Below are 25,048 nucleotides of genomic sequence, written 5' to 3'. Positions count from 1 at the left end.
GAAAAAGAGGGAATAGAGTAGGTGATAAACTAAAGGCTCAGACACACCAACAGCTGGCCCAGAGTACTTAGCACCTCTGAACATCATTTGAGAACCAAGTGTGCACTGATTTTACATGTAGAATGTTGTGAAATATGTCGTCAGTCAGACATCTCCAGCTGGTGGTCCCTAAAACACAGCATGCTGATCTATCTTCAGCCCAGCACGACATCCAGGATGTGTGATATGTGCCAGCCTTCAGGGAACCACAACAGGACTAATATATGACCGGGCCCTGTGTTGTGGTTATTCATGTCACATCACCTGGATTGTAACTTTCCTTTTCCAGGAATGAGAATTAGACCAAAAATGAAAGCAAACGTCTAAGGATGGTGCTGGAGGATTGGTGCTGGAGGATTGGTGCTGGACTATCTGACATAAAAAGAAAAGGGGACATTTTGAACAATGAACTGAAATGAACGGCAAATGGCTCCCAGTGCATGACATGAATCAAACAATGAACTGAAATGGACGCCAAAAGGCTCCCAGTGCATGACATGAATCAAACAATGAACTGAAATGGACGCCAAAAGGCTCCCAGTGCATGACATGAATCAAACAATGAAATGAAATTAACGCCAATGCAATTCCATTCAAATTGGCAAGTTTAGCATTTTGCAATTTAGAAGACAAATACAAAATCAATAACCTTTAATGGACTTTTAAGAGTGACAGATGCCCAATATATGTTCCGTCTTGGCGTTGGGCAAACACATGTTAGTATCAGGGCTCCCGAGTGGCGCAGCGGTCTACAGCACTGCATCACGGTGCTAGGGGCGTCACTACAGATCCTGGTTCGATCCCGGGCTGTATCACAACCGGCCGTGATCGGGAGTCCCATAGGGCGGCGCACAATTGGCCCAGCGTTATCCGGGTTAGGGGAGGGTTTGGCCGCGGGGTAGGCCGTCATTGTAAATAAGAATTTGTCCTTAACTGACTTGCCTAGTTAAATAAAAGGTTAAATTAAAATTACGCAAGTGCCACCGATGCACTAGGTTACTCCTTCCAGGAAGAGAGAATCTACACTGGACCTTGTTAACAGTGAGTAAAGTGGTGACCTCACGTGCACTGGGGTGCAAACCAGACAAAGGAAGAGCTGTTGTTGTTGTGGTGGGGATGGGAATGGAGGGGAGGAGAGAGGAGGACGGAGGGCAGGGTCATCAGCATTGAGGTCCAGTCATTCCACCTATAGGCCCCTTTCTGATCCGACTTACTAACGTAGTTATACTGAGGTCAGACACTATGTGGCACTAAAATAGGGACACAAAAAATGAAGAATCAAATCCAGGGATATGTATATGGACACATCTGGCCACAGAAAAAAGCACTGTCCCTGATCAGTTGAACATTAAGTGGGTCGCGTCATGAATTTGCTCAAAACAGTCTTTCACGTTCTGACGACTCACACATCTCTTTCTTTATTTTTCCTATAGTTGAGAAACAAAAGAAGGACAACTGTCCGGGCAGAGCTAGTTAGGGTCCCTGGCAAACAGAAGGGCCTCTCTAGTTAGGGCCCCTGGCAAACAGAATGGCCTCTCTATTTAGGGCCCCTGGCAAACAGAAGGGCCTCTCTAGTTAGGGCCCCTGGCAAACAGAAGGGCCTCTCTAGTTAGGGCCCCTGGCAAACAGAATGGCCTCTCTAGTTAGGGCCCCTGGCAAACAGAAGGGCCTCTCTAGTTAGGGCCCCTGGCAAACAGAAGGGCCTGTCTAGTTAGGGCCACTGGCAAACAGACGGGCCTCTCTAGTTATGGCCCCTGGCAAACAGAAGGGCCTCTCTAGTTAGGGCCCCTGGCAAACAGAAGGGCCTCTCTAGTTAGGGCCCCTGGCAAACAGAAGGGCCTCTCTAGTTAGGGCCCCTGTCAAACAGAAGGGCCTATCTAGTTAGGGCCCCTGGCAAACAGAAGGGCCTCTCTAGTTAGAGCCCCTGGCAAACAGAAGGGCCTCTCTAGTTAGGGCCCCTGGCAAACAGAAGGGCCTCTCTAGTTAGGGCCCCTGGCAAACAGAAGGGCCTCTCTAGTTAGGGCCCCTGGCAAACAGAAGGGCCTCTCTAGTTAGGGCCCCTGGCAAACAGAAGCGCCTCTCTAGTTAGGGACCCTGCTAATCCCACCTCTGCGGGCGCAGATTAATCTGTAATTCTGGGCGTCGTCCTGATGAGTGGACAGCATCATTTAATCCTGTTAGACACTGGCTGAGGTGAACTTTCAACCTGCGTGTGCGTGCCCTTGTGGCCCCCACACTCCGACCCCGCTCCTGTCTAACCATAATCCCTCGTTCTCTCTCTCTTTGCCCTCTTTCTTTCTCCTCTAGGACGACGCTCAAGCGCAGTCCCCCTCTTTCCTCTCCTTTGTCTCCGTTCCTCTGACTGCAGAAGGGATCTGTCAGCCAGACTAAGCATACAAACACAAGAGCTGTTTAACTCAGCAGCTGGTCAGTGGTGTCTAGGTTTGAGGGAAGGATTTAGGGTCAGGGTCTGGATGGGTTTAAACATCCAGAGTTGCTTTGGCTGACGTCACATTTAGGGATGCGTATGTATGTCAACACAGATCTGTGAGCATGGACAAATTTCACAGTTCTTTTGGTTCACAAATAATACCATTTTGACTATGGCTATGCAGACCCATCCAGGTGGATGCTACATATTGGTGATGAATGTGAATACGTTTCCCTCATACAATGAAGATGGCTTCCATCCAATCAACTATTGGCATTACAGTATTATTCCCTAAAATGAGACTTAAAGAATGAAATGGTCTTTAGACAGAAGGATAGGGCGAGGAATCAGACAAGGGTGAAGATGAAATACAATTTAAAATGCAGGTTTGGTGTTAGGGGCGTGGTATGGCTGGAGTTTAGGGTCAGGTTTGGTGTTAGGGGACTGGTATGGCTGGAGTTTAGGGTCAGGTTTGGTGTTAGGGGACTGGTATGGCTGGAGTTTAGGGTCAGGTTTGGTGTTAGGGGTCTGGTATGGCTGGAGTTTAGGGTCAGGTTTGGTGTTAGGGGACTGGTATGGCTGGAGTTTAGGGTCAGGTTTGGTGTTAGGGGACTGGTATGGCTGGAGTTTAGGGTCAGGTTTGGTGTTAGGGGACTGGTATGGCTGGGGTTTAGGGTCAGGTTAGGTGTTAGGGGCCTGGTATGGCTGGAGTTTAGGGTCAGGGTTGGTGTTAGGGGCCTGGTATGGCTGGAGTTTAGGGTCAGGGTTGGTGTTAGGGGACTGGTAAGGCTGGAGTTTAGGGCCAGGTTAGGTGTTAGGGGCCTGGTATGGCTGGAGTTTAGGGTCAGGTTAGGTGTTAGGGGTCTGGTATGGCTGGAGTTTAGGGTCAGGTTTGGTGTTAGGGGTCTGGTATGGCTGGAGTTTAAGTCAGGTTTGGTGTTAGGGGCCTGGTATGGCTGGAGTTTAGGGTCAGGTTTGGTGTTAGGGGCCTGGTATGGCTGGAGTTTAGGGTCAGGTTTGGTGTTAGGGGCCTGGTATGGCTGGAGTTTAGGGTCAGGTTAGGTGTTAGGGGTCTGGTATGGCTGGAGTTTAGGGTCAGGTTTGGTGTTAGGGGCCTGGTATGGCTGGAGTTTAGGGTCAGGTTAGGTGTTAGGGGCCTGGTATGGCTGGAGTTTAGGGTCAGGTTAGGTGTTAGGGGCCTGGTATGGCTGGAGTTTAGGGTCAGGTTAGGTGTTAGGGGCCTGGTATGGCGGAGTTTAGGGTCAGGTTTGGTGTTAGGGGTCTGGTATGGCTGGAGTTTAGGGTCAGGTTTGGTGTTAGGGGCCTGGTATGGCTGGAGTTTAGGGTCAGGTTTGATGTTAGGGGACTGGTATGGCTGGAGTTTAGGGTCAGGTTTGGTGTTAGGGGTCTGGTATGGCTGGAGTTTAGGGTCAGGTTTGGTGTTAGGGGCCTGGTATGGCTGGAGTTTAGGGTCAGGTTAGGTGTTAGGGGACTGGTATGGCTGGAGTTTAGGGTCAGGTTTGGTGTTAGGGGTCTGGTATGGCTGGAGTTTAGGGTCAGGTTTGGTGTTAGGGGACTGGTATGGCTGGAGTTTAGGGTCAGGTTTGGTGTTAGGGGACTGGTATGGCTGGGGTTTAGGGTCAGGTTAGGTGTTAGGGGCCTGGTATGGCTGGAGTTTAGGGTCAGGGTTGGTGTTAGGGGCCTGGTATGGCTGGAGTTTAGGGTCAGGGTTGGTGTTAGGGGACTGGTAAGGCTGGAGTTTAGGGCCAGGTTAGGTGTTAGGGGCCTGGTATGGCTGGAGTTTAAGGTCAGGTTAGGTGTTAGGGGTCTGGTATGGCTGGAGTTTAGGGTCAGGTTAGGTGTTAGGGGCCTGGTATGGCTGGAGTTTAGGGTCAGGTTAGGTGTTAGGGGCCTGGTATGGCGGAGCTTAGGGTCAGGTTTGGTGTTAGGGGTCTGGTATGGCTGGAGTTTAGGGTCAGGTTTGGTGTTAGGGGCCTGGTATGGCTGGAGTTTAGGGTCAGGTTTGATGTTAGGGGACTGGTATGGCTGGAGTTTAGGGTCAGGTTTGGTGTTAGGGGTCTGGTATGGCTGGAGTTTAGGGTCAGGTTTGGTGTTAGGGGCCTGGTATGGCTGGAGTTTAGGGTCAGGTTAGGTGTTAGGGGACTGGTATGGCTGGAGTTTAGGGTCAGGTTTGGTGTTAGGGGTCTGGTATGGCTGGAGTTTAGGGTCAGGTTTGGTGTTAGGGGACTGGTATGGCTGGAGTTTAGGGTCAGGTTTGGTGTTAGGGGCCTGGTATGGCTGGAGTTTAGGGTCAGGTTTGGTGTTAGGGGACTGGTATGGCTGGAGTTTAGGGTCAGGTTTGGTGTTAGGGGTCTGGTATGGCTGGAGTTTAGGGTCAGGTTTGGTGTTAGGGTACTGGTATAGCTGGAGTTTAGGGTCAGGTTAGGTGTTAGGGTCCTGGTATGTCTGGAGTTTCGGGTTTGGTTTTAGTGTTAGGGGCCTGGTATGGCTGGAGTTTAGGGTCAGGTTTGGTGTTAGGGGCCTGGTATGGCTGGAGTTTAGGGTCAGGTTTGGTGTTAGGGGTCTGGTATGGCTGGAGTTTAGGGTCAGGTTTGGTGTTAGGGGCCTGGTATGGCTGGAGTTTAGGGTCAGGTTAGATGTTAGGGGCCTGGTATGGCTGGAGTTTAGGGTCAGGTTAGGGGTCTGGTATGGCTGGAGTTTAGGGTCAGGTTAGATGTTAGGGGTCTGGTATGGCTGGAGTTTAGGGTCAGGTTTGGTGTTAGGGGCCTGGTATGGCTGGAGTTTAGGGTCAGGTTTGATGTTAGGGGACTGGTATGGCTGGAGTTTAGGGTCAGGGTTGGTGTTAGGGGTCTGGTATGGCTGGAGTTTAGGGTCAGGTTTGATGTTAGGGGCCTGGTATGGCTGGAGTTTAGGGTCAGGTTAGGTGTTAGGGGACTGGTTTGGCTGGAGTTTAGGGTCAGGTTTGGTGTTAGGGGTCTGGTATGGCTGGAGTTTAGGGTCAGGTTTGGTGTTAGGGGACTGGTATGGCTGGAGTTTAGGGTCAGGTTAGGTGTTAGGGGCCTGGTATGGCTGGAGTTTAGGGTCAGGTTTGGTGTTAGGGGACTGGTATGGCTGGAGTTTAGGGTCAGGTTTGGTGTTAGGGGCCTGGTATGGCTGGAGTTTAGGGTCAGGTTTGGTGTTAGGGGCCTGGTATGGCTGGAGTTTAGGGTCAGGGTTGGTGTTAGGGGTCTGGTATGGCTGGAGTTTAGGGTCAGGTTTGGTGTTAGGGGACTGGTATGGCTGGAGTTTAGGGTCAGGTTTGGTGTTAGGGGACTGGTATGGCTGGAGTTTAGGGTCAGGTTAGGTGTTAGGGGCCTGGTATGGCTGGAGTTTAGGGTCAGGTTTGGTGTTAGGGGCCTGGTATGGCTGGAGTTTAGGGTCAGGTTTGGTGTTAGGGGCCTGGTATGGCTGGAGTTTAGGGTCAGGTTTGGTGTTAGGGGCCTGGTATGGCTGGAGTTTAGGGTCAGGTTAGATGTTAGGGGCCTGGTATGGCTGGAGTTTAGGGTCAGGTTAGGGGTCTGGTATGGCTGGAGTTTAGGGTCAGGTTAGATGTTAGGGGTCTGGTATGGCTGGAGTTTAGGGTCAGGTTTGGTGTTAGGGGCCTGGTATGGCTGGAGTTTAGGGTCAGGTTAGGTGTTTGATGTTTGGGATAGCTATCTGACCATACATGTTGTGCTGAAGGTTTGGGCGGATGGGGAGAGAGAAGACTGTCATAGGAAGAATGACCTTTCTATAGTGTAGAGAGAAAATAGACCACTACTGCTCTCTGCTGGCCTATCAACTCTGTTACACAATAAGGATCTGCCCTCTGCTGGCCAAGCAACTCTGTTACACAATAAGGATCTGTCCTCTGCTGGCCAAGCAACTCTGTTACACAATAAGGATCTGTCCTCTGCTGGCCTATCAACTCTGTTACACAATAAGGATCTGCTCTCTGCTGGCCTAGCAACTCTGTTACACAATAAGGATCTGCCCTCTGCTGGCCAAGCAACTCTGTTACACAATAAGGATCTGTCCTCTGCTGGCCAAGCAACTCTGTTACACAATAAGGATCTGCCCTCTGCTGGCCTAGCAACTCTGTTACACAATAAGGATCTGTCCTCTGCTGGCCAAGCAACTCTGTTACACAATAAGGATCTGCCCTCTGCTGGCCTATCATCTCTGTTACACAATAAGGATCTGTCCTCTGCTGGCCTAGCAACTCTGTTACACAATAAGGATCTGCCCTCTGCTGGCCAAGCAACTCTGTTACACAATAAGGATCTGCCCTCTGCTGGCCAAGCAACTCTGTTACACAATAAGGATCTGCCCTCTGCTGGCTTAGCAACTCTGTTACACAATAAGGATCTGCCCTCTGCTGGCTTAGCAACTCTGTTACACAATAAGGATCTGCCCTCTGCTGGCCAAGCAACTCTGTTACACAATAAGGATCTGCCCTCTGCTGGCCAAGCAACTCTGTTACACAATAAGGATCTGCCCTCTGCTGGCTTAGCAACTCTGTTACACAATAAGGATCTGCCCTCTGCTGGCCAAGCAACTCTGTTACACAATAAGGATCTGCCCTCTGCTGGCCTATCATCTCTGTTACACAATAAGGATCTGCTCTCTGCTGGCCAAGCAACTCTGTTACACAATAAGGATCTGCTCTCTGCTGGCCTAGCAACTCTGTTACACAATAAGGATCTGCCCTCTGCTGGCCAAGCAACTCTGTTACACAATAAGGATCTGCCCTCTGCTGGCCTATCATCTCTGTTACACAATAAGGATCTGCCCTCTGCTGGCCTATCAACTCTGTTACACAATAAGGATCTGCCCTCTGCTGGCCAAGCAACTCTGTTACACAATAAGGATCTGCCCTCTGCTGGCCAAGCAACTCTGTTACACAATAAGGGTCTGCTCTCTGCTGGCCTATCAACTCTGTTACACAATAAGGATCTGCTCTCTGCTGGCCAAGCAACTCTGTTACACAATAAGGATCTGCTCTCTGCTGGCCTAGCAACTCTGTTACACAATAAGGATCTGCCCTCTGCTGCCAAGCAACTCTGTTACACAATAAGGATCTGCTCTCTGCTGGCCAAGCAACTCTGTTACACAATAAGGATCTGTCCTCTGCTGGCCTATCAACTCTTTTACACAATAAGGATCTGCCCTCTGCTGGCCTATCAACTCTGTTACACAATAAGGATCTGCTCTCTGCTGGCCTAGCAACTCTGTTACACAATAAGGATCTGCCCTCTGCTGGCCAAGCAACTCTGTTACACAATAAGGATCTGTCCTCTGCTGGCCTATCAACTCTGTTACACAATAAGGATCTGCTCTCTGCTGGCCTAGCAACTCTGTTACACAATAAGGATCTGCCCTCTGCTGGCCAAGCAACTCTGTTACACAATAAGGATCTGTCCTCTGCTGGCCTATCAACTCTGTTACACAATAAGGATCTGCTCTCTGCTGGCCTATCAACTCTGTTACACAATAAGGATCTGCTCTCTGCTGGCCTAGCAACTCTGTTACACAATAAGGACCTGCCCTCTGCTGGCCTATCAACTCTGTAACAACAATAAGGATCTGCCCTCTGCTGGCCAAGCAACTCTGTTACACAATAAGGATCTGCCCTCTGCTGGCCTATCATCTCTGTTACACAATAAGGATCTGCCCTCTGCTGGCCTAGCAACTCTGTTACACAATAAGGATCTGCCCTCTGCTGGCCTAGCAACTCTGTTACACAATAAGGATCTGCTCTCTGCTGGCCTAGCAACTCTGTTACACAATAAGGATCTGCTCTCTGCTGGCCTATCAACTCTGTTACACAATAAGGATCTGCCCTCTGCTGGCCTATCAACTCTGTTACACAATAAGGATCTGCCCTCTGCTGGCCAAGCAGCTCTGTTACACAATAAGGATCTGCTCTCTGCTGGCCTTTCATCTCTGTTACACAATAAGGATCTGCCCTCTGCTGGCTTAGCAACTCTGTTACACAATAAGGATCTGCCCTCTGCTGGCCAAGCAACTCTGTTACACAATAAGGATCTGCCCTCTGCTGGCCAAGCAACTCTGTTACACAATAAGGATCTGCCCTCTGCTGGCTTAGCAACTCTGTTACACAATAAGGATCTGCCCTCTGCTGGCTTAGCAACTCTGTTACACAATAAGGATCTGCCCTCTGCTGGCCAAGCAACTCTGTTACACAATAAGGATCTGCCCTCTGCTGGCCAAGCAACTATGTTACACAATAAGGATCTGCCCTCTGCTGGCCAAGCAACTATGTTACACAATAAGGATCTGCCCTCTGCTGGCCAAGCAACTCTGTTACACAATAAGGATCTGCCCTCTGCTGGCTTAGCAACTCTGTTACACAATAAGGATCTGCCCTCTGCTGGCCAAGCAACTCTGTTACACAATAAGGATCTGCCCTCTGCTGGCCAAGCAACTATGTTACACAATAAGGATCTGCCCTCTGCTGGCCAAGCAACTCTGTTACACAATAAGGATCTGCCCTCTGCTGGCCAAGCAACTCTGTTACACAATAAGGATCTGCCCTCTGCTGGCCAAGCAACTATGTTACACAATAAGGATCTGCCCTCTGCTGGCCAAGCAACTCTGTTACACAATAAGGATCTGCCCTCTGCTGGCCTAGCAACTCTGTTACACAATAAGGATCTGCCCTCTGCTGGCCAAGCAACTCTGTTACACAATAAGGATCTGTCCTCTGCTGGCCTATCAACTCTGTTACACAATAAGGATCTGCCCTCTGCTGGCCAAGCAACTCTGTTACACAATAAGGATCTGTCCTCTGCTGGCCAAGCAACTCTGTTACACAATAAGGATCTGCTCTCTGCTGGCCTATCATCTCTGTTACACAATAAGGATCTGCTCTCTGCTGGCCTATCATCTCTGTTACACAATAAGGATCTGTCCTCTGCTGGCCAAGCAACTCTGTTACACAATAAGGATCTGCCCTCTGCTGGCCAAGCAACTCTGTTACACAATAAGGATCTGCCCTCTGCTGGCCTATCAACTCTGTTACACAATAAGGATCTGCTCTCTGCTGGCCAAGCAACTCTGTTACACAATAAGGATCTGTCCTCTGCTGGCCTATCAACTCTGTTACACAATAAGGATCTGCTCTCTGCTGGCCAAGCAACTCTGTTACACAATAAGGATCTCCTCTCTGCTGGCCAAGCAACTCTGTTACACAATAAGGATCTGTCCTCTGCTGGCCAAGCAACTCTGTTACACAATAAGGATCTGCCCTCTGCTGGCCTATCAACTCTGTTACACAATAAGGATCTGCTCTCTGCTGGCCAAGCAACTCTGTTACACAATAAGGATCTGCTCTCTGCTGGCCTAGCAACTCTGTTACACAATAAGGATCTGCCCTCTGCTGGCCTATCAACTCTGTTACACAATAAGGATCTGTCCTCTGCTGGCCTATCAACTCTGTTACACAATAAGGATCTGTCCTCTGCTGGCCTATCAACTCTGTTACACAATAAGGGTCTGCTCTCTGTTGGCCTATCAACTCTGTTACACAATAAGGGTCTGCTCTCTGCTGGCCAAGCAACTCTGTTACACAATAAGGATCTGTCCTCTGCTGGCCTATCAACTCTGTTACACAATAAGGATCTGTCCTCTGCTGGCCTATCAACTCTGTTACACAATAAGGATCTGAATATTGTGGAGAAATGCAGTAACATTTTGGGGTTGTCCTACTGGCAAGTAACCAAAAAGCATAAATGTATCCACTGATTCCTAATTGGCTGACTGATTCATCAACCATCCCCTCCTCAGTGTAAGCATTCTGTCTCCCATGGCATCACACAGGTGGGTGTTACACTTTGGCAGTAAATAACATAAATATCCTACTGAATTACCCAAACCTGACTGTAAACATGAGGAGGACTGGCCACCTCTCAGAGCCTGGTTCCTCTCTAGGTTTCATCCCAGGTTTCTGCCTTCTAGGGAGTTCGTCCTAGCCACTGGGCATTGCTTGCGCTTTGAAGATTCAGGCTCAGGTTTCTGTAAAGCACGTTGTGACAACTGCTGATGTAAAATGAGCTTCATAAAATACATTAAACTAAGAGCATGTTGCTGTTCCAACTCACCACCCAGAAGAGAGTGTCAGAGCCTGGTACTACCCTATAGTAGAGTATATAATAATATAATAACTCACCACCCAGAAGAGAGTGTCAGAGCCTGGTACTACCCTATAGTAGAGTATATAATAATATAATAACTCTCCACCCAGAAGAGAGTGTCAGAGCCTGGTACTACCCTATAGTAGAGTATATAATAATATAATAACTCTCCACCCAGAAGAGAGTGTCAGAGCCTGGTACTACCCTATAGTAGAGTATATAATAATATAATAACTCTCCACCCAGAAGAGAGTGTCAGAGCCTGGTACTACCCTATAGTAGAGTATATAATAATATAATAACTCACCACCCAGAAGAGAGTGTCAGAGCCTGGTACTGCCCTATAGTAGAGTATATAATAACTCACCACCCAGAAGAGAGTGTCAGAGCCTGGTACTGCCCTATAGTAGAGTATATAATAATATAATAACTCACCACCCAGAAGAGAGTGTCAGAGCCTGGTACTACCCTATAGTAGAGTATATAACAATATAATAACTCACCACCCAGAAGAGAGTGTCAGAGCCTGGTACTGCCCTATAGTAGAGTATATAATAATATAATAACTCTCCACCCAGAAGAGAGTGTCAGAGCCTGGTACTACCCTATAGTAGAGTATATAATAATATAATAACTCACCACCCAGAAGAGAGTGTCAGAGCCTGGTACTGCCCTATAGTAGAGTATATAATAACTCACCACCCAGAAGAGAGTGTCAGAGCCTGGTACTGCCCTATAGTAGAGTATATAATAATATAATAACTCACCACCCAGAAGAGAGTGTCAGAGCCTGGTACTGCCCTATAGTAGAGTATATAACAATATAATAACTCACCACCCAGAAGAGAGTGTCAGAGCCTGGTACTGCCCTATAGTAGAGTATATAATAATATGATAACTCACCACCCAGAAGAGAGTGTCAGAGCCTGGTACTGCCCTATAGTAGAGTATATAATAATATAATAACTCACCACCCAAAAGAGAGTGTCAGAGCCTGGTACTACCCTATAGTAGAGTATATAATAATATAATAACTCACCACCCAGAAGAGAGTGTCAGAGCCTGGTACTGTCCTATAGTAGAGTATATAATAACTCACCACCCAGAAGAGAGTGTCAGAGCCTGGTACTGCCCTATAGTAGAGTATATAATAATATAATAACTCACCACCCAGAAGAGAGTGTCAGAGCCTGGTACTACCCTATAGTAGAGTATATAATAATATAATAACTCACCACCCAGAAGAGAGTGTCAGAGCCTGGTACTGCCCTATAGTAGAGTATATAATAATATAATAACTCACCATCCAGAAGAGAGTGTCAGAGCCTGGTACTACCCTATAGTAGAGTATATAATAATATAATAACTCACCACCCAGAAGAGCGTGCCATGTGCCAGAGCCTGATACTGCCCTATAGTAGAGAGCACACTGAGGACAAGACAGGTGAGCACGATGAGGAACCTGCAGGACAGAACAATATTCAAATCACTTTATGTATGACGTGGAGAGGTATATAAAACAACGCAGAGTATGTGGGAAATGATTGAAAGCAGTCAAGAGAATACACAGATGCCCCCAAAAGTTACATATTGGAGCTTTAAAGCTGATAACTATGACATAAAACACTCGTGGTGTTAACCCACTTTAAGCTGAGAACTATGATTTAAAACACTCGTGGTGTTAACCCACTTTAAGCTGAGAACTATGATTTAAAACACACATGGTGTTAACCCATTTTAAGCTGAGAACTATAATTTAAAACACTCGTGGTGTTAACCCACTTTAAGCTGAGAACTATGATTTAAAACACTCGTGGTGTTAACCCACTTTAAGCTGAGAACTATGATTTAAAACACACATGGTGTTAACCCATTTTAAGCTGGGAACTATAACTTAAAACACTTGTGGTGTTAACCCACTTTAAGCTGAGAACTATGATTTAAAACACTCGTGGTGTTAACCCACTTTGAGTGTTTTTTTTCTCATTCATAAACCGACATGATGTTCAGTATCTATCCTTCATGAGCCACTAGGTGTGTTTGACTGTAGAGTCAGTTTCTCTGTGCGTGCCGTGCAGTGTGCTAACAGGGTAGAGCAGTGCAGCAGTGGGCCTGTAGCCAGTAGAGTAGCTACCTCAGCTGAACTCAGGCCTCAACTGGCGTGGACTATATGTGTCAGCAGATCAAACACACCTATATCACACCAAACATAAAGACATTCTGCACACACACACACACACACACACACACACACACACACACACACACACACACACACACACACACACACACACACACACACACACACACACACACACACACACACACACACACACACACACACACACACACACACACACACATTCTAATGCCACTACCGTGCCAGCCCCTGACATTCTGAAAGAGGACAACAACATCCTGTCATTCTATTTGATCTCAAGGTCATAGGTTCTTTTTCCAACTGAACCAACAATCAGACCACTGTGAGTCCTCAAGAGGACTGAGATAAAGTGCTTTTCTTTGTACAAGATAAGCTGCTACAACACTACTGAGCCAGACACAATGCAGATGACATTGTACATGTCCATTTCCACCCCTTGACAAGTTGGCTGACTTTCCCTCAGTCAATGGGAATCCTATTCAGATGATATCCAGCAGTTTGTGTAGTTCTACACCAGTGGGCAGATAGTAAGACCTACCGTATGAACCTATAGCAATACTAAGATAGAAGCCCTGGCCCCCTCAACTAGCCTCCTTGCTCCTGTCAAAACACTTTCCAACTGTTGGTAATACACAAGTTACTTGCATTGATGGAAACTACAAATCTAGGATCTTAATTTGAGCCAGTTTGCTACAGCAGGAAAATAATCCTGCAGCAACAGGAAATGTGAATTATTATGTTGATTACAATTTACGGACATTTTTGTCGGGGTTGATACATTTTTCGTTAGGGCAAATCAAGTCTGAAATTTCAAAGTGGGAATTACAAACTTTAGAAGCCTTTTTAAAACTCAAATACACTACTGGTTTGCATTTCCTGCAGTGCAGGACAATTATCTACAATAAAAGAGTGATCAAATTAAGATCCTACATCTGTAGGGAGAGGGGTTGCTGTTTTGTTTGCGGTTAGTGTTTGTTCCATTGAGGCCCTTATCACCTCACCACCACACTTCAACACATATAGAACAGAGAAGAAGAGGGATCCACTGTGCAGCAGCTAGTAGAACAGAGAAGAAGAGGGATCCACTGTGAAGCAGCTAGTAGAACAGAGAAGAAGAGGGATCCACTGTGAAGCAGCTAGTAGAACAGAGAAGAAGAGGGATCCACTGTGAAGCAGCTAGTAGAACAGAGAAGAAGAGGGATCCACTGTGAAGCAGCTAGTAGAACAGAGAAGAAGAGGGATCCACTGTGCAGCAGCTAGTAGAACAGAGAAGAAGAGGGATCCACTGTGCAGCAGCTAGTAGAACAGAGAATAAGAGGGATCCACTGTAAAGCAGCCAGTAGAACAGAGAAGAAGAGGGATCCACTGTGCAGCAGCCAGTAAAACAGAGAAGAAGAGGGATCCACTGTGAAGCAGCTAGTAGAACAGAGAAGAAGAGGGATCCACTGTGCAGCAGCCAGTACAACAAAGAAGAGGGATCCACTGTGCAGCAGCCAGTAGAAAAGAGAAGAGGGATCCACTGTGAAGCAGCCAGTAGAACAGAGAAGAAGAGGGATCCACTGTGCAGCAGCTAGTAGAACAGAGAATAAGAGGGATCCACTGTAAAGCAGCCAGTAGAACAGAGAAGAAGAGGGATCCACTGTGCAGCAGCCAGTAAAACAGAGAAGGAGAGGGATCCACTGTGCAGCAGCCAGTAGAACAGAGAAGAAGAGGGATCCACTGTGCAGCAGCCAGTAGAACAGAGAAGAAGAGGGATCCACTGTGAAGCAGCTAGTAGAACAGAGAAGAAGAGGGATCCACTGTGAAGAAGTCAGTAGAACAGACTATGGGAGGCACACAGTACTACATAGTCATGGCTACATGGAACTCTATTCCACATCAAGTAATTGATGCATGTAGAATCTTTTAAAAAACAGATAGAACCTTATGAAACAGCTGGGACTGTGAAGACACACGCACACACGCATACACACGCACATGCTAACACAAGCACTCTACACACTCTACACATACGAACACATGTATTGTATATATATGGTAGTAGAGTAGTGGCCTAAGGGCACACACTGAATGCATTGTGAAAAGTGTTATGAAATGTAATGTCATGTAATATTTGTAATTGTATATAACTGCCTTAATGTTGCTGGACCCCAGGAAGAGTAGCTGCTGCCTTGGCAGGAACTAATGGGGATCCATAATAAACCCCAGGAAGAGTAGCTGCTGCCTTGGCAGGAACTAATGAGGATCCATAATAAACCCCAGGAAGAGTAGCTGCTGCCTTGGCAGGAACTAATTAGGATCCATAATAAACCCCAGGAAGAGTAGCTGCTGCCTTGGCAGGAACTAATGAGGATCCATAATAAACCCCAGGAAGAGTAGCTGCTGCCTTGGCAGGAACTAATGGGGATCCATAATAAACCCCAGGAAGAGTAGCTGCTGCCTTGGCAGGAACTAATGGGGATCCATAATAAACCCCAGGAAGAGTAGCTGCTGCCTTGGCAGGAACTAACGGGGATCCATAATAAACCCCAGGAAGAGTAGCTGCTGCCTTGGCAGGAACTAACGGGGATCCATAATAAACTCCAGGAAGAGTAGCTGCTGCCTTGGCAGGAACTAACGGGGATCCATAATAAACCCCAGGAAGAGTAGCTGCTGCCTTGGCAGGAACTAACAGGGATCCATAAGAAACCCCAGGAAGAGTAGCTGCTGCCTTGGCAGGAACTTATGAGGATCCATAATAAACCCCAGGAAGAGTATCTGCTGCCTTGGCAGGAACTTATGAGGATCCATAATAAACCCCAGGAAGAGTAGCTGCTGCCTTGGCAGGAACTAATGGGGATCCATAATAAACCCCAGGAAGAGTAGCTGCTGCCTTGGCAGGAACTTATGAGGATCTATAATAAACCCCAGGAAGAGTAGCTGCTGCCTTGGCAGGAACTAATTAGGATCCATAATAAACCCCAGGAAGAGTAGCTGCTGCCTTGGCAGGAACTAATGAGGATCCATAATAAACCCCAGGAAGAGTAGCTGCTGCCTTGGCAGGAACTAATGGGGATCCATAATAAACCCCAGGAAGAGTAGCTGCTGCCTTGGCAGGAACGAATGGGGATCCATAATAAACCCCAGGAAGAGTAGCTGCTGCCTTGGCAGGAACTAACGGGGATCCATAATAAACCCCAGGAAGAGTAGCTGCTGCCTTGGCAGGAACTAACGGGGATCCATAATAAACTCCAGGAAGAGTAGCTGCTGCCTTGGCAGGAACTAACGGGGATCCATAATAAACCCAAGGAAGAGTAGCTGCTGCCTTGGCAGGAACTAACGGGGATCCATAAGAAACCCCAGGAAGAGTAGCTGCTGCCTTGGCAGGAACTAACGGGGATCCATAATAAACCCCAGGAAGAGTAGCTGCTGCCTTGGCAGGAACTAACGGGGATCCATAATAAACCCCAGGAAGAGTAGCTGCTGCCTTGGCAGGAACTAACGGGGATCCATAATAAACCCCAGGAAGAGTAGCTGCTGCCTTGGCAGGAACTAACGGGGATCCATAATAAACCCCAGGAAGAGTAGCTGCTGCCTTGGCAGGAACTAACGGGGATCCATAATAAACCCCAGGAAGAGTAGCTGCTGCCTTGGCAGGAACTAACGAGGATCCATAATAAACCCCAGGAAGAGTAGCTGCTGCATTGACAGGAAGTAATGGGGATCCATAATAAACCCCAGGAAGAGTAGCTGCTGCCTTGGCAGGAACTAATGGGGATCTATAATAAACCCCAGGAAGAGTAGCTGCTGCCTTGGCAGGAACTTATGAGGATCCATAATAAACCCCAGGAAGAGTAGCTGCTGCCTTGGCAGGAACTAATGGGGATCCATAATAAACCCCAGGAAGAGTAGCTGCTGCCTTGGCAGGAACTAATGGGGATCCATAATAAACCCCAGGAAGAGTAGCTGCTGCCTTGGCAGGAACTAATGGGGATCCATAATAAACCCCAGGAAGAGTAGCTGCTGCCTTGGCAGGAACTAATGGGGATCCATAATAAACCCCAGGAAAAGTAGCTGCTGCCTTGGCAGGAACTAACGGGGATCCATAATAAACCCTAGGAAGAGTAGCTGCTGCCTTGACAGGAACTAATGGGGATCCATAATAAACCCCAGGAAGAGTAGCTGCTGCCTTGGCAGGAACTAACGGGGATCCATAATAAACCCCAGGAAGAGTAGCTGCTGCCTTGGCAGGAACTAACGGGGATCCATAATAAACCCCAGGAAGAGTAGCTGCTGCCTTGGCAGGAACTAACGGGGATCCATAATAAACCCCAGGAAGAGTAGCTGCTGCCTTGGCAGGAACTAATGGGGATCCATAATAAACCCCAGGAAGAGTAGCTGCTACCTTGGCAGGAACTAACGGGGATCCATAATAAACCTCAGGAAGAGTAGCTGCTACCTTGGCAGGAACTAACGGGGATCCATAATAAACCCCAGGAAGAGTAGCTGCTGCCTTGGCAGGAACTAATGGGGATCCATAATAAACCCCAGGAAGAGTAGCTGCTACCTTGGCATGAACTAATGGGGATCCATAATAAACCCCAGGAAGAGTAGCTGCTGCCTTGGCAGGAACTAATTAGGATCCATAATAAACCCCAGGAAGAGTAGCTGCTGCCTTGGCAGGAACTAATGAGGATCCATAATAAACCCCAGGAAGAGTAGCTGCTGCCTTGGCAGGAACTAATGGGGATCCATAATAAACCCCAGGAAGAGTAGCTGCTGCCTTGGCAGGAACTAATGGGGATCCATAATAAACCCCAGGAAGAGTAGCTGCTGCCTTGGCAGGAACTAACGGGGATCCATAATAAACCCCAGGAAGAGTAGCTGCTGCCTTGGCAGGAACTAACGGGGATCCATAATAAACTCCAGGAAGAGTAGCTGCTGCCTTGGCAGGAACTAACGGGGATCCATAATAAACCCCAGGAAGAGTAGCTGCTGCCTTGGCAGGAACTAACGGGGATCCATAAGAAACCCCAGGAAGAGTAGCTGCTGCCTTGGCAGGAACTAACGGGGATCCATAATAAACCCCAGGAAGAGTAGCTGCTGCCTTGGCAGGAACTAACGGGGATCCATAATAAACCCCAGGAAGAGTAGCTGCTGCCTTGGCAGGAACTAACGGGGATCCATAATAAACCCCAGGAAGAGTAGCTGCTGCCTTGGCAGGAACTAACGGGGATCCATAATAAACCCCAGGAAGAGTAGCTGCTGCCTTGGCAGGAACTAACGGGGATCCATAATAAACCCCAGGAAGAGTAGCTGCTGCCTTGGCAGGAACTAACGGGGATCCATAATAAACCCCAGGAAGAGTAGCTGCTGCCTTGGCAGGAACTAACGAGGATCCATAATAAACCCCAGGAAGAGTAGCTGCTGCATTGGCAGGAAGTAATGGGGATCCATAATAAACCCCAGGAAGAGTAGCTGCTGCCTTGGCAGGAACTAATGGGGATCTATAATAAACCCCAGGAAGAGTAGCTGCTGCCTTGGCAGGAACTTATGAGGATCCATAATAAACCCCAGGAAGAGTAGCTGCTGCCTTGGCAGGAACTAATGGGGATCCATAATAAACCCCAGGAAGAGTAGCTGCTGCCTTGGCAGGAACTAATGGGGATCCATAATAAACCCCAGGAAGAGTAGCTGCTGCCTTGGCAGGAACTAATGGGGATCCATAATAAACCCCAGGAAAAGTAGCTGCTGCCTTGGCAGGAACTAACGGGGATCCATAATAAACCCTAGGAAGAGTAGCTGCTGCCTTGACAGGAACTAATGGGGATCCATAATAAACCCCAGGAAGAGTAGCTGCTGCCTTGGCAGGAACTAACGGGGATCCATAATAAACCCCAGGAAGAGTAGCTGCTGCCTTGGCAGGAACTAACGGGGATCCATAATAAACCCCAGGAAGAGTAGCTGCTGCCTTGGCAGGAACTAACGGGGATCCATAATAAACCCCAGGAAGAGTAGCTGCTGCCTTGGCAGGAACTAATGGGGATCCATAATAAACCCCAGGAAGAGTAGCTGCTACCTTGGCAGGAACTAACGGGGATCCATAATAAACCTCAGGAAGAGTAGCTGCTACCTTGGCAGGAACTAACGGGGATCCATAATAAACCCCAGGAAGAGTAGCTGCTGCCTTGGCAGGAACTAATGGGGATCCATAATAAACCCCAGGAAGAGTAGCTGCTACCTTGGCATGAACTAATGGGGATCCATAATAAACCCCAGGAAGAGTAGCTGCTGCCTTGGCAGGAACTAACGGGGATCCATAATAAATACAAATAACATGGGCTTTACTGGCCCCTATATAGTGGGCTGTGTGGGCACTATTGAGCTCTACACAATACTGTAAGCATCACATCTCCAAGCTCCATGTATTATTGATGGGCAGGATCTCTTCCAGTCTACTGCGTCTGCAGGGGGTAGCAGGACAGAGCAGAGAGGGGTAGACAGCAACACTGTGTACAGGTAATCACATCATAAGGTTTTACTATCAGGCACTCTCTATGATAGAACACGTCTAAAGCAGGTTGACTTGTGACGTCATAGACGGCTGGCTTGTGGAGCGAAGGGACAATGTGATAGTTTCATGTGGCAGTGTCACTGTGTCGGGTCTCAGTCTCCTTGTTATACAGCTCAATCATTGTGAACGTCATGACTCAACAATGTTTAGCACAGTCTAAGGATCTGAAAGTAAATGTATGTATCCAACAACATGTTGCCATGTCATTATCAATGGAAGCATTGTAAACAGGATACAGTAAGTAGCACAAGCACATAGCTTGAGGCAACATGCCAACACTACAGAGGTCATGGTGTAACGGAACTATTCAACCATGCAAACACACACACACACACACACACACACACACACACACACACACACACACACACACACACACACACACACACACACACACACACACACACACACACACATACACACATACACACACACACACACACACTCTCTCTGGTGGGGGAGGTCCTGCAGTCCTGATAGCACTCTGTCTGGAGCGCTCACTCTGGGTAAGTGATAAGCCAATGTTCATTCCTGCCTCCCACTCTTATAGTTACACAACAATGAAATAACATTAACATTACATTTGAGTTATTTAGCAGACGCTAGTATCCAGAGTGACTTAAAGTTGGTGCATTCATCTCAAGGTAGCTAGGTGAGATAACCACATATCACAGTTATAAACCAGGTTTCCATCCAACCTTTTCATGTAAGTAAAGTACATTTCGGATAAAAGAAGAATAATGTCATGACAGGCTTGACATGGAAACAGAAAACAATTATGTATACTTTCCAAAAGTCGACAACAACAAAAAATAGACAAGGTGGGATCTTTTTATGTCGGTAAAATGAATTATTATGCGAGAAATTTAATTGGAAACGCTTTTATGTGCAAATATTGATATAATAACCATCATATATCAAAGTAAACTTTGAGTCACACGATGACATGTTGTGTGGTCCTCCCACTACGACTCGTCTTGAAAGCATGCAGTGTATTAGGCTACAGATGAAATACATTCTGATAAACTTCACAGGTTGGTGAAAGTGCAAAGTAATGAGTTTGTAGCTCCTCCCCCACAAAAAATCAAAGGTCTTATTCTGATGACATGATCATCGATGTTTAGCTGCCATTTGACAAATAAAAATAATCTTTCTCTTTTGTCCATAATAATCTCATCATGTAATGTCGGCTATGCGTATCTGCGCGCTGTTGGCTAGAACACACCGTGCCAATACTAGAGTGGGCACACTCTCTACATAACGCAACATTTTTTTGTGAGAAAACTATCACAGTTGAAAATGCGATGGAAATCAATGTAATTTGTATTTTTTTATTTCGTACATGGAATTTAACCGCGAAAATGTATTTTTATGTGCACTACGGCATCACGCACAGCCTTTTTATTTGCCACAAGTAAATGTGATGGAAACACAAATCTGGTGGGAAAATTAGGATTTTAGAATATTCGCATGAATAACTGTCGCCAATTGGAGGGACACCTAGCTATAGTAAATACTTCCCTCGTTAAAGCAGCTATCAGCAAAGTCAGTGGTAGTAAGAAAAGACAAGTGTGAGTTTAGTGTAAAAAAAGGAAAGATTATACCTTACACCTCCATTGGAACGCTAGACGTTACCTTGTTAAGATGGTTTTGTAAAGTTACTTAGAAAGTTAGAACCCAACTGTCCAGACTCTTAACATCTGATATGTCACAATTAAGACAGTGCGGTGATCGGCCTTTTAACAGGTGAGGAAAATACTGCCGAAATACAAATGCATCTATTAAGTAGTTGGAAACAAGGGGGCATCTGTAGTGGTGGTCCATTGGCATCCAGTGCTATCAGGACTATCTCTGCCCTGATGCACCAGGACTATCTCTGCCCTGATGCACCAGGACTATCTCTGCCCTGATGCACCAGGACTATCTCTGCCCTGATGCACCAGGACTATCTCTGCCCTGATGCCCAGGACTATCTCTGCCCTGATGCACCAGGACTATCTCTGCCCTGATGCCCAGGACTATCTCTGCCCTGATGCATCAGGACTATCTCTGCCCTGATGCACCAGGACTATCTCTGCCCTGATGCATCAGGACTATCTCTGCCCTGATGCATCAGGACTATCTCTGCCCTGATGCATCAGCCACACCCAAAGCAGCCAGCCTGCATCAGGCATCCCCCATCCCACACCAGCAGGTCATAGAGTGGCAGTATCAGGCTACTGCTATCAAAGCAGCCAGCCTGCCAAGTTTAGCTGCCTGCTATAAACTCCAGTGAGAGGAGATACTGAGCACTGGGGGTTGGTTCTTCAGACTGAACATTCCTCAGCCAGAGATCAGGCCCCCGAAACACTTATAGTATGCCCACGTCCCTGGACAACATAATGATATAGGGCTGGTTTCCCCTGGACAACATGATGATATAGGGCTGGTTTCCACTGGGCAACATGATGATATAGGGCTGGTTTCCCCTGGACAACATGATGATATAGGGCTGGTTTCCCCTGGACAACATGATGATATAGGGCTGGTTTCCCCTGGACAACATGATGATATAGGGCTGGTTTCCCCTGGACAACATGATGATATAGAGCTGGTTTCCCCTGGACAACATGATGATATAGGGCTGGTTTCCCCTGGACAACATGATGATATAGGGATGGTTTCCCCTGGACAACATGATGATATAGGGTTGGTTTCCCCTGGACAACATGATGATATAGGGCTGGTTTCCCCTGGGCAACATGATGATATAGGGCTGGTTTCCCCTGGACAACATCATGATATAGGGCTGGTTTCCCCTGGACAACATGATGATATAGGGCTGGTTTCCCCTGGACAACATGATGATATAGGGCTGGTTTCCCCTGGACAACATGATGATATAGGGCTGGTTTCCCCTGGGCAACATGATGATATAGGGCTGGTTTCCCCTGGACAACATGAGGATATAGGGCTGGTTTCCCCTGAACAACATGATGATATAGGGCTGGTTTCCCCTGGACAACATGATGATATAGGGCTGGTTTCCCCTGGACAACATGATGATATAGGGCTGGTTTCCCCTGGACAACATGATGATATAGGGCTGGTTTCCCCTGGACAACATGATGATATAGGGCTGGTTTCCCCTGGGCAACATGATGATATAGGGCTGGTTTCCCCTGGACAACATGATGATATAGGGCTGGTTTCCCCTGGACAACATGATGATATAGGGCTGGTTTCCCCAGGACAACATGATGATATAGGGCTGGTTTCCCCTGGACAACATGATGATACAGGGCTGGTTTCCCCTGGACAACATGATGATATAGGGCTGGTTTCCCCTAGACAACATGATGATATAGGGCTGGTTCCCCCTGGACAACATGATGATATAGGGCTGGTTTCCCCTGGACAACATGATGATATAGGGCTGGTTTCTCAGACACAGACACAGCCTAATCCTAGACTAAAAAGTCTGCTCAACTGAGAAGCTCCATTGAAATATACAGTGTTTTTTAGACCAGTCATAGGCTTAATATGTGTCCAGGAAACCAGCCCATGGAGTTTGGCAAAACTTCCATGTTCAGACAAAACGGTCAATGCTACATAATAGCAGTCTGACGTCAGTGCCCACATGGTGTTCATTAAATACTGAAGTGATTTTGTTCAGCTGTATAAATCTACATATAGCCTCCATTTTATAGCCTACAGTGTATTCCAGTAACATAATTGTACCGTTAATCACGTGTATAGTATTGTATTAGGACTAGTAGAAATACTCCAAAGGATAGCCTAGTGTCATGCCCTTGAACTGCTTTGAACCATTTGGCACTTGGCAAAACGCCCACAAAGCACTTGGCATGGTTGACAAATGCAAGTAATGTGTTATTGTTATATCAACGTTATTCATCATAAACACTCACACCGAGAAGTGATACACGAAGCATTTCCACCCAGATGGTCTTTCCAGAAAGTTATAAGCGCGTCCTTGAATGTAAGCACGGCTGACGGTAACTGGACGAGTTGTGCTGTATACGGACATCCGGGGGTTGAGATTGAGCCCGGGTAGGTGAGACACCGACGGTCGAGTGACAGTTGTGTGAATGGTGATGCCCTCGGCGTCACACAGAAACCTGTTGTTAGAAATAAGCGCCCCAGGTTGTGAGGCTGACGCGGCTTGTGACATCTCAAACTCCGTCTGTTTTCTCCCATGTCCCGCCACCATCGAGGACCTCCGAATGTTATTCAGGACTTCATTCCTTTGGGTTGTCTTGTCTGGAGATGACATGCTGTTTGTAGCCTGGTTTGTTTTCTCATCAATGGGACGGACACACGCTTTAGTCTCCGTCTAATGCCGACTTGGTGGATAAATGAAGTGGGACAAAACAGAGCCTGCATGCGGTGAGCGAAAAAAACAACAACAAAAAACGTACTAAAGCCGCTGCCTTGTCGGATATGTCTCGCTGACCACCGCTTTCCCGAAATCCTATTATAATAGCTTACATTGGTAGAGCAAGAATCCGACCCATGTTAAATTACGGAAGAAATGTCCCCTACCTGTTGCTGGACGGTTGGACTACTACTTATCATCAGTTGACTTACTTGTGCGTGCTTGTTTCGCGCTTGATCGCACAAAAGGGGAGGCAGTGCCCTCTGGGCAGCATTGAACAACAATAATTTGCAGCTGTGAGTGTTGAGTTGGTGAGTGTTGACCCCTCAAAACAGCATAGACCAACAGTACACACACACACACTCTCTCCCCCTCTCTTTCGTTCTCTCTCTCTCTCTCTCTCTCTTTCGTTCTCTCTCGCTCTCTCTCTCTCTCTCTCTTTCGTTATCTCTCTCTCTCTCCCACAAGCTCTTCCCATCTCTTTACCAATTAACTCCACGAAAGCATACCATACCCTACTGGCAGTTTGTGTCCTGTAATGATATGCCAGCTGTTAACATAAGTAACAATGCCATGCTTGACTGTCTCTGTGTAAAGTTACAATGCGGAATTCATTTAAATGACCTTGACCATCCTTGATAGTGAACGAGGGACACTGGTTTGCTTGCCTTATACAAGGGTTTTAATTGTGAAAAGTTATGTAGCGTTCTAGTGATGACAGGTTCTGTTGTCAGGTACACATTAACCTACCTTACCCGATGACCTGAATGTGAGAGAGCACTAGCCTACTGCTAGTGCTGAGCGATTAGTGCTTTTTAATGTCGGTTCAGTTTCGGTTCGATCATTTAAAAAATAATTATGGTTCGGTTTCGATCATTTAAAAAAAATACATGACATGCACTACGCATGATGTTGGTTGAATGCTGTAACACAGAATAAAACAATGAATACAAGTTCCATGATGGTAGTGACTGTCCATTACTGTTTATCACTTACTAACCATCATTTACTCACATGACTTTACCTTCATGAAATATTTGTTTTATTTGATGACTTTATTATTTCATTCCAAGACATCTCGTCTCTGTAAAGCTGCTGCTGCCTATTCTGTCGAACAAAATAACTATTTTATTAGTTCTTCAAAGTACACCGAACAAAAATATAAACGTATCATGCAACAATTTCAAAGATTTTACTGAGTTACAGTTCATATAAGGAAATCAGTCAATTTAAATAAATGCATTAGGCCTTGATCGATGGATTTGACATGACAGGGATTACAGATATGCATCTG

The 25,048-nt window shown here is 47.0% G+C and overlaps 1 protein-coding gene across 1 annotated transcript in view; it reads right to left on the bottom strand.

Moving 5' to 3' along the window:
- The window catches only part of LOC129834180 (potassium voltage-gated channel subfamily KQT member 1-like), a 49,369-nt gene extending 25,283 nt beyond the window's left edge, over positions 1-24,086 (bottom strand). Inside the window, exons 1-2 of the mRNA XM_055898922.1 lie at positions 23,288-24,086; positions 12,037-12,127 (exon numbers count right to left, since the gene is read on the bottom strand). Coding sequence (XP_055754897.1) covers positions 12,037-12,127; positions 23,288-23,652 — 456 coding nt within the window. The 5' untranslated portion in view covers positions 23,653-24,086. The remainder of the gene's footprint in view (positions 1-12,036; positions 12,128-23,287) is intronic.
- Positions 24,087-25,048: the final 962 nt, after the last annotated feature.

Source organism: Salvelinus fontinalis, chromosome 35 (genome assembly GCF_029448725.1).
Source record: "Salvelinus fontinalis isolate EN_2023a chromosome 35, ASM2944872v1, whole genome shotgun sequence".
NCBI classification, from domain to species: domain Eukaryota; kingdom Metazoa; phylum Chordata; class Actinopteri; order Salmoniformes; family Salmonidae; genus Salvelinus; species Salvelinus fontinalis.
The sequence above is the reverse complement of the archived record's forward strand: the minus strand, read 5'-3'. Positions and strand labels throughout refer to the sequence as shown.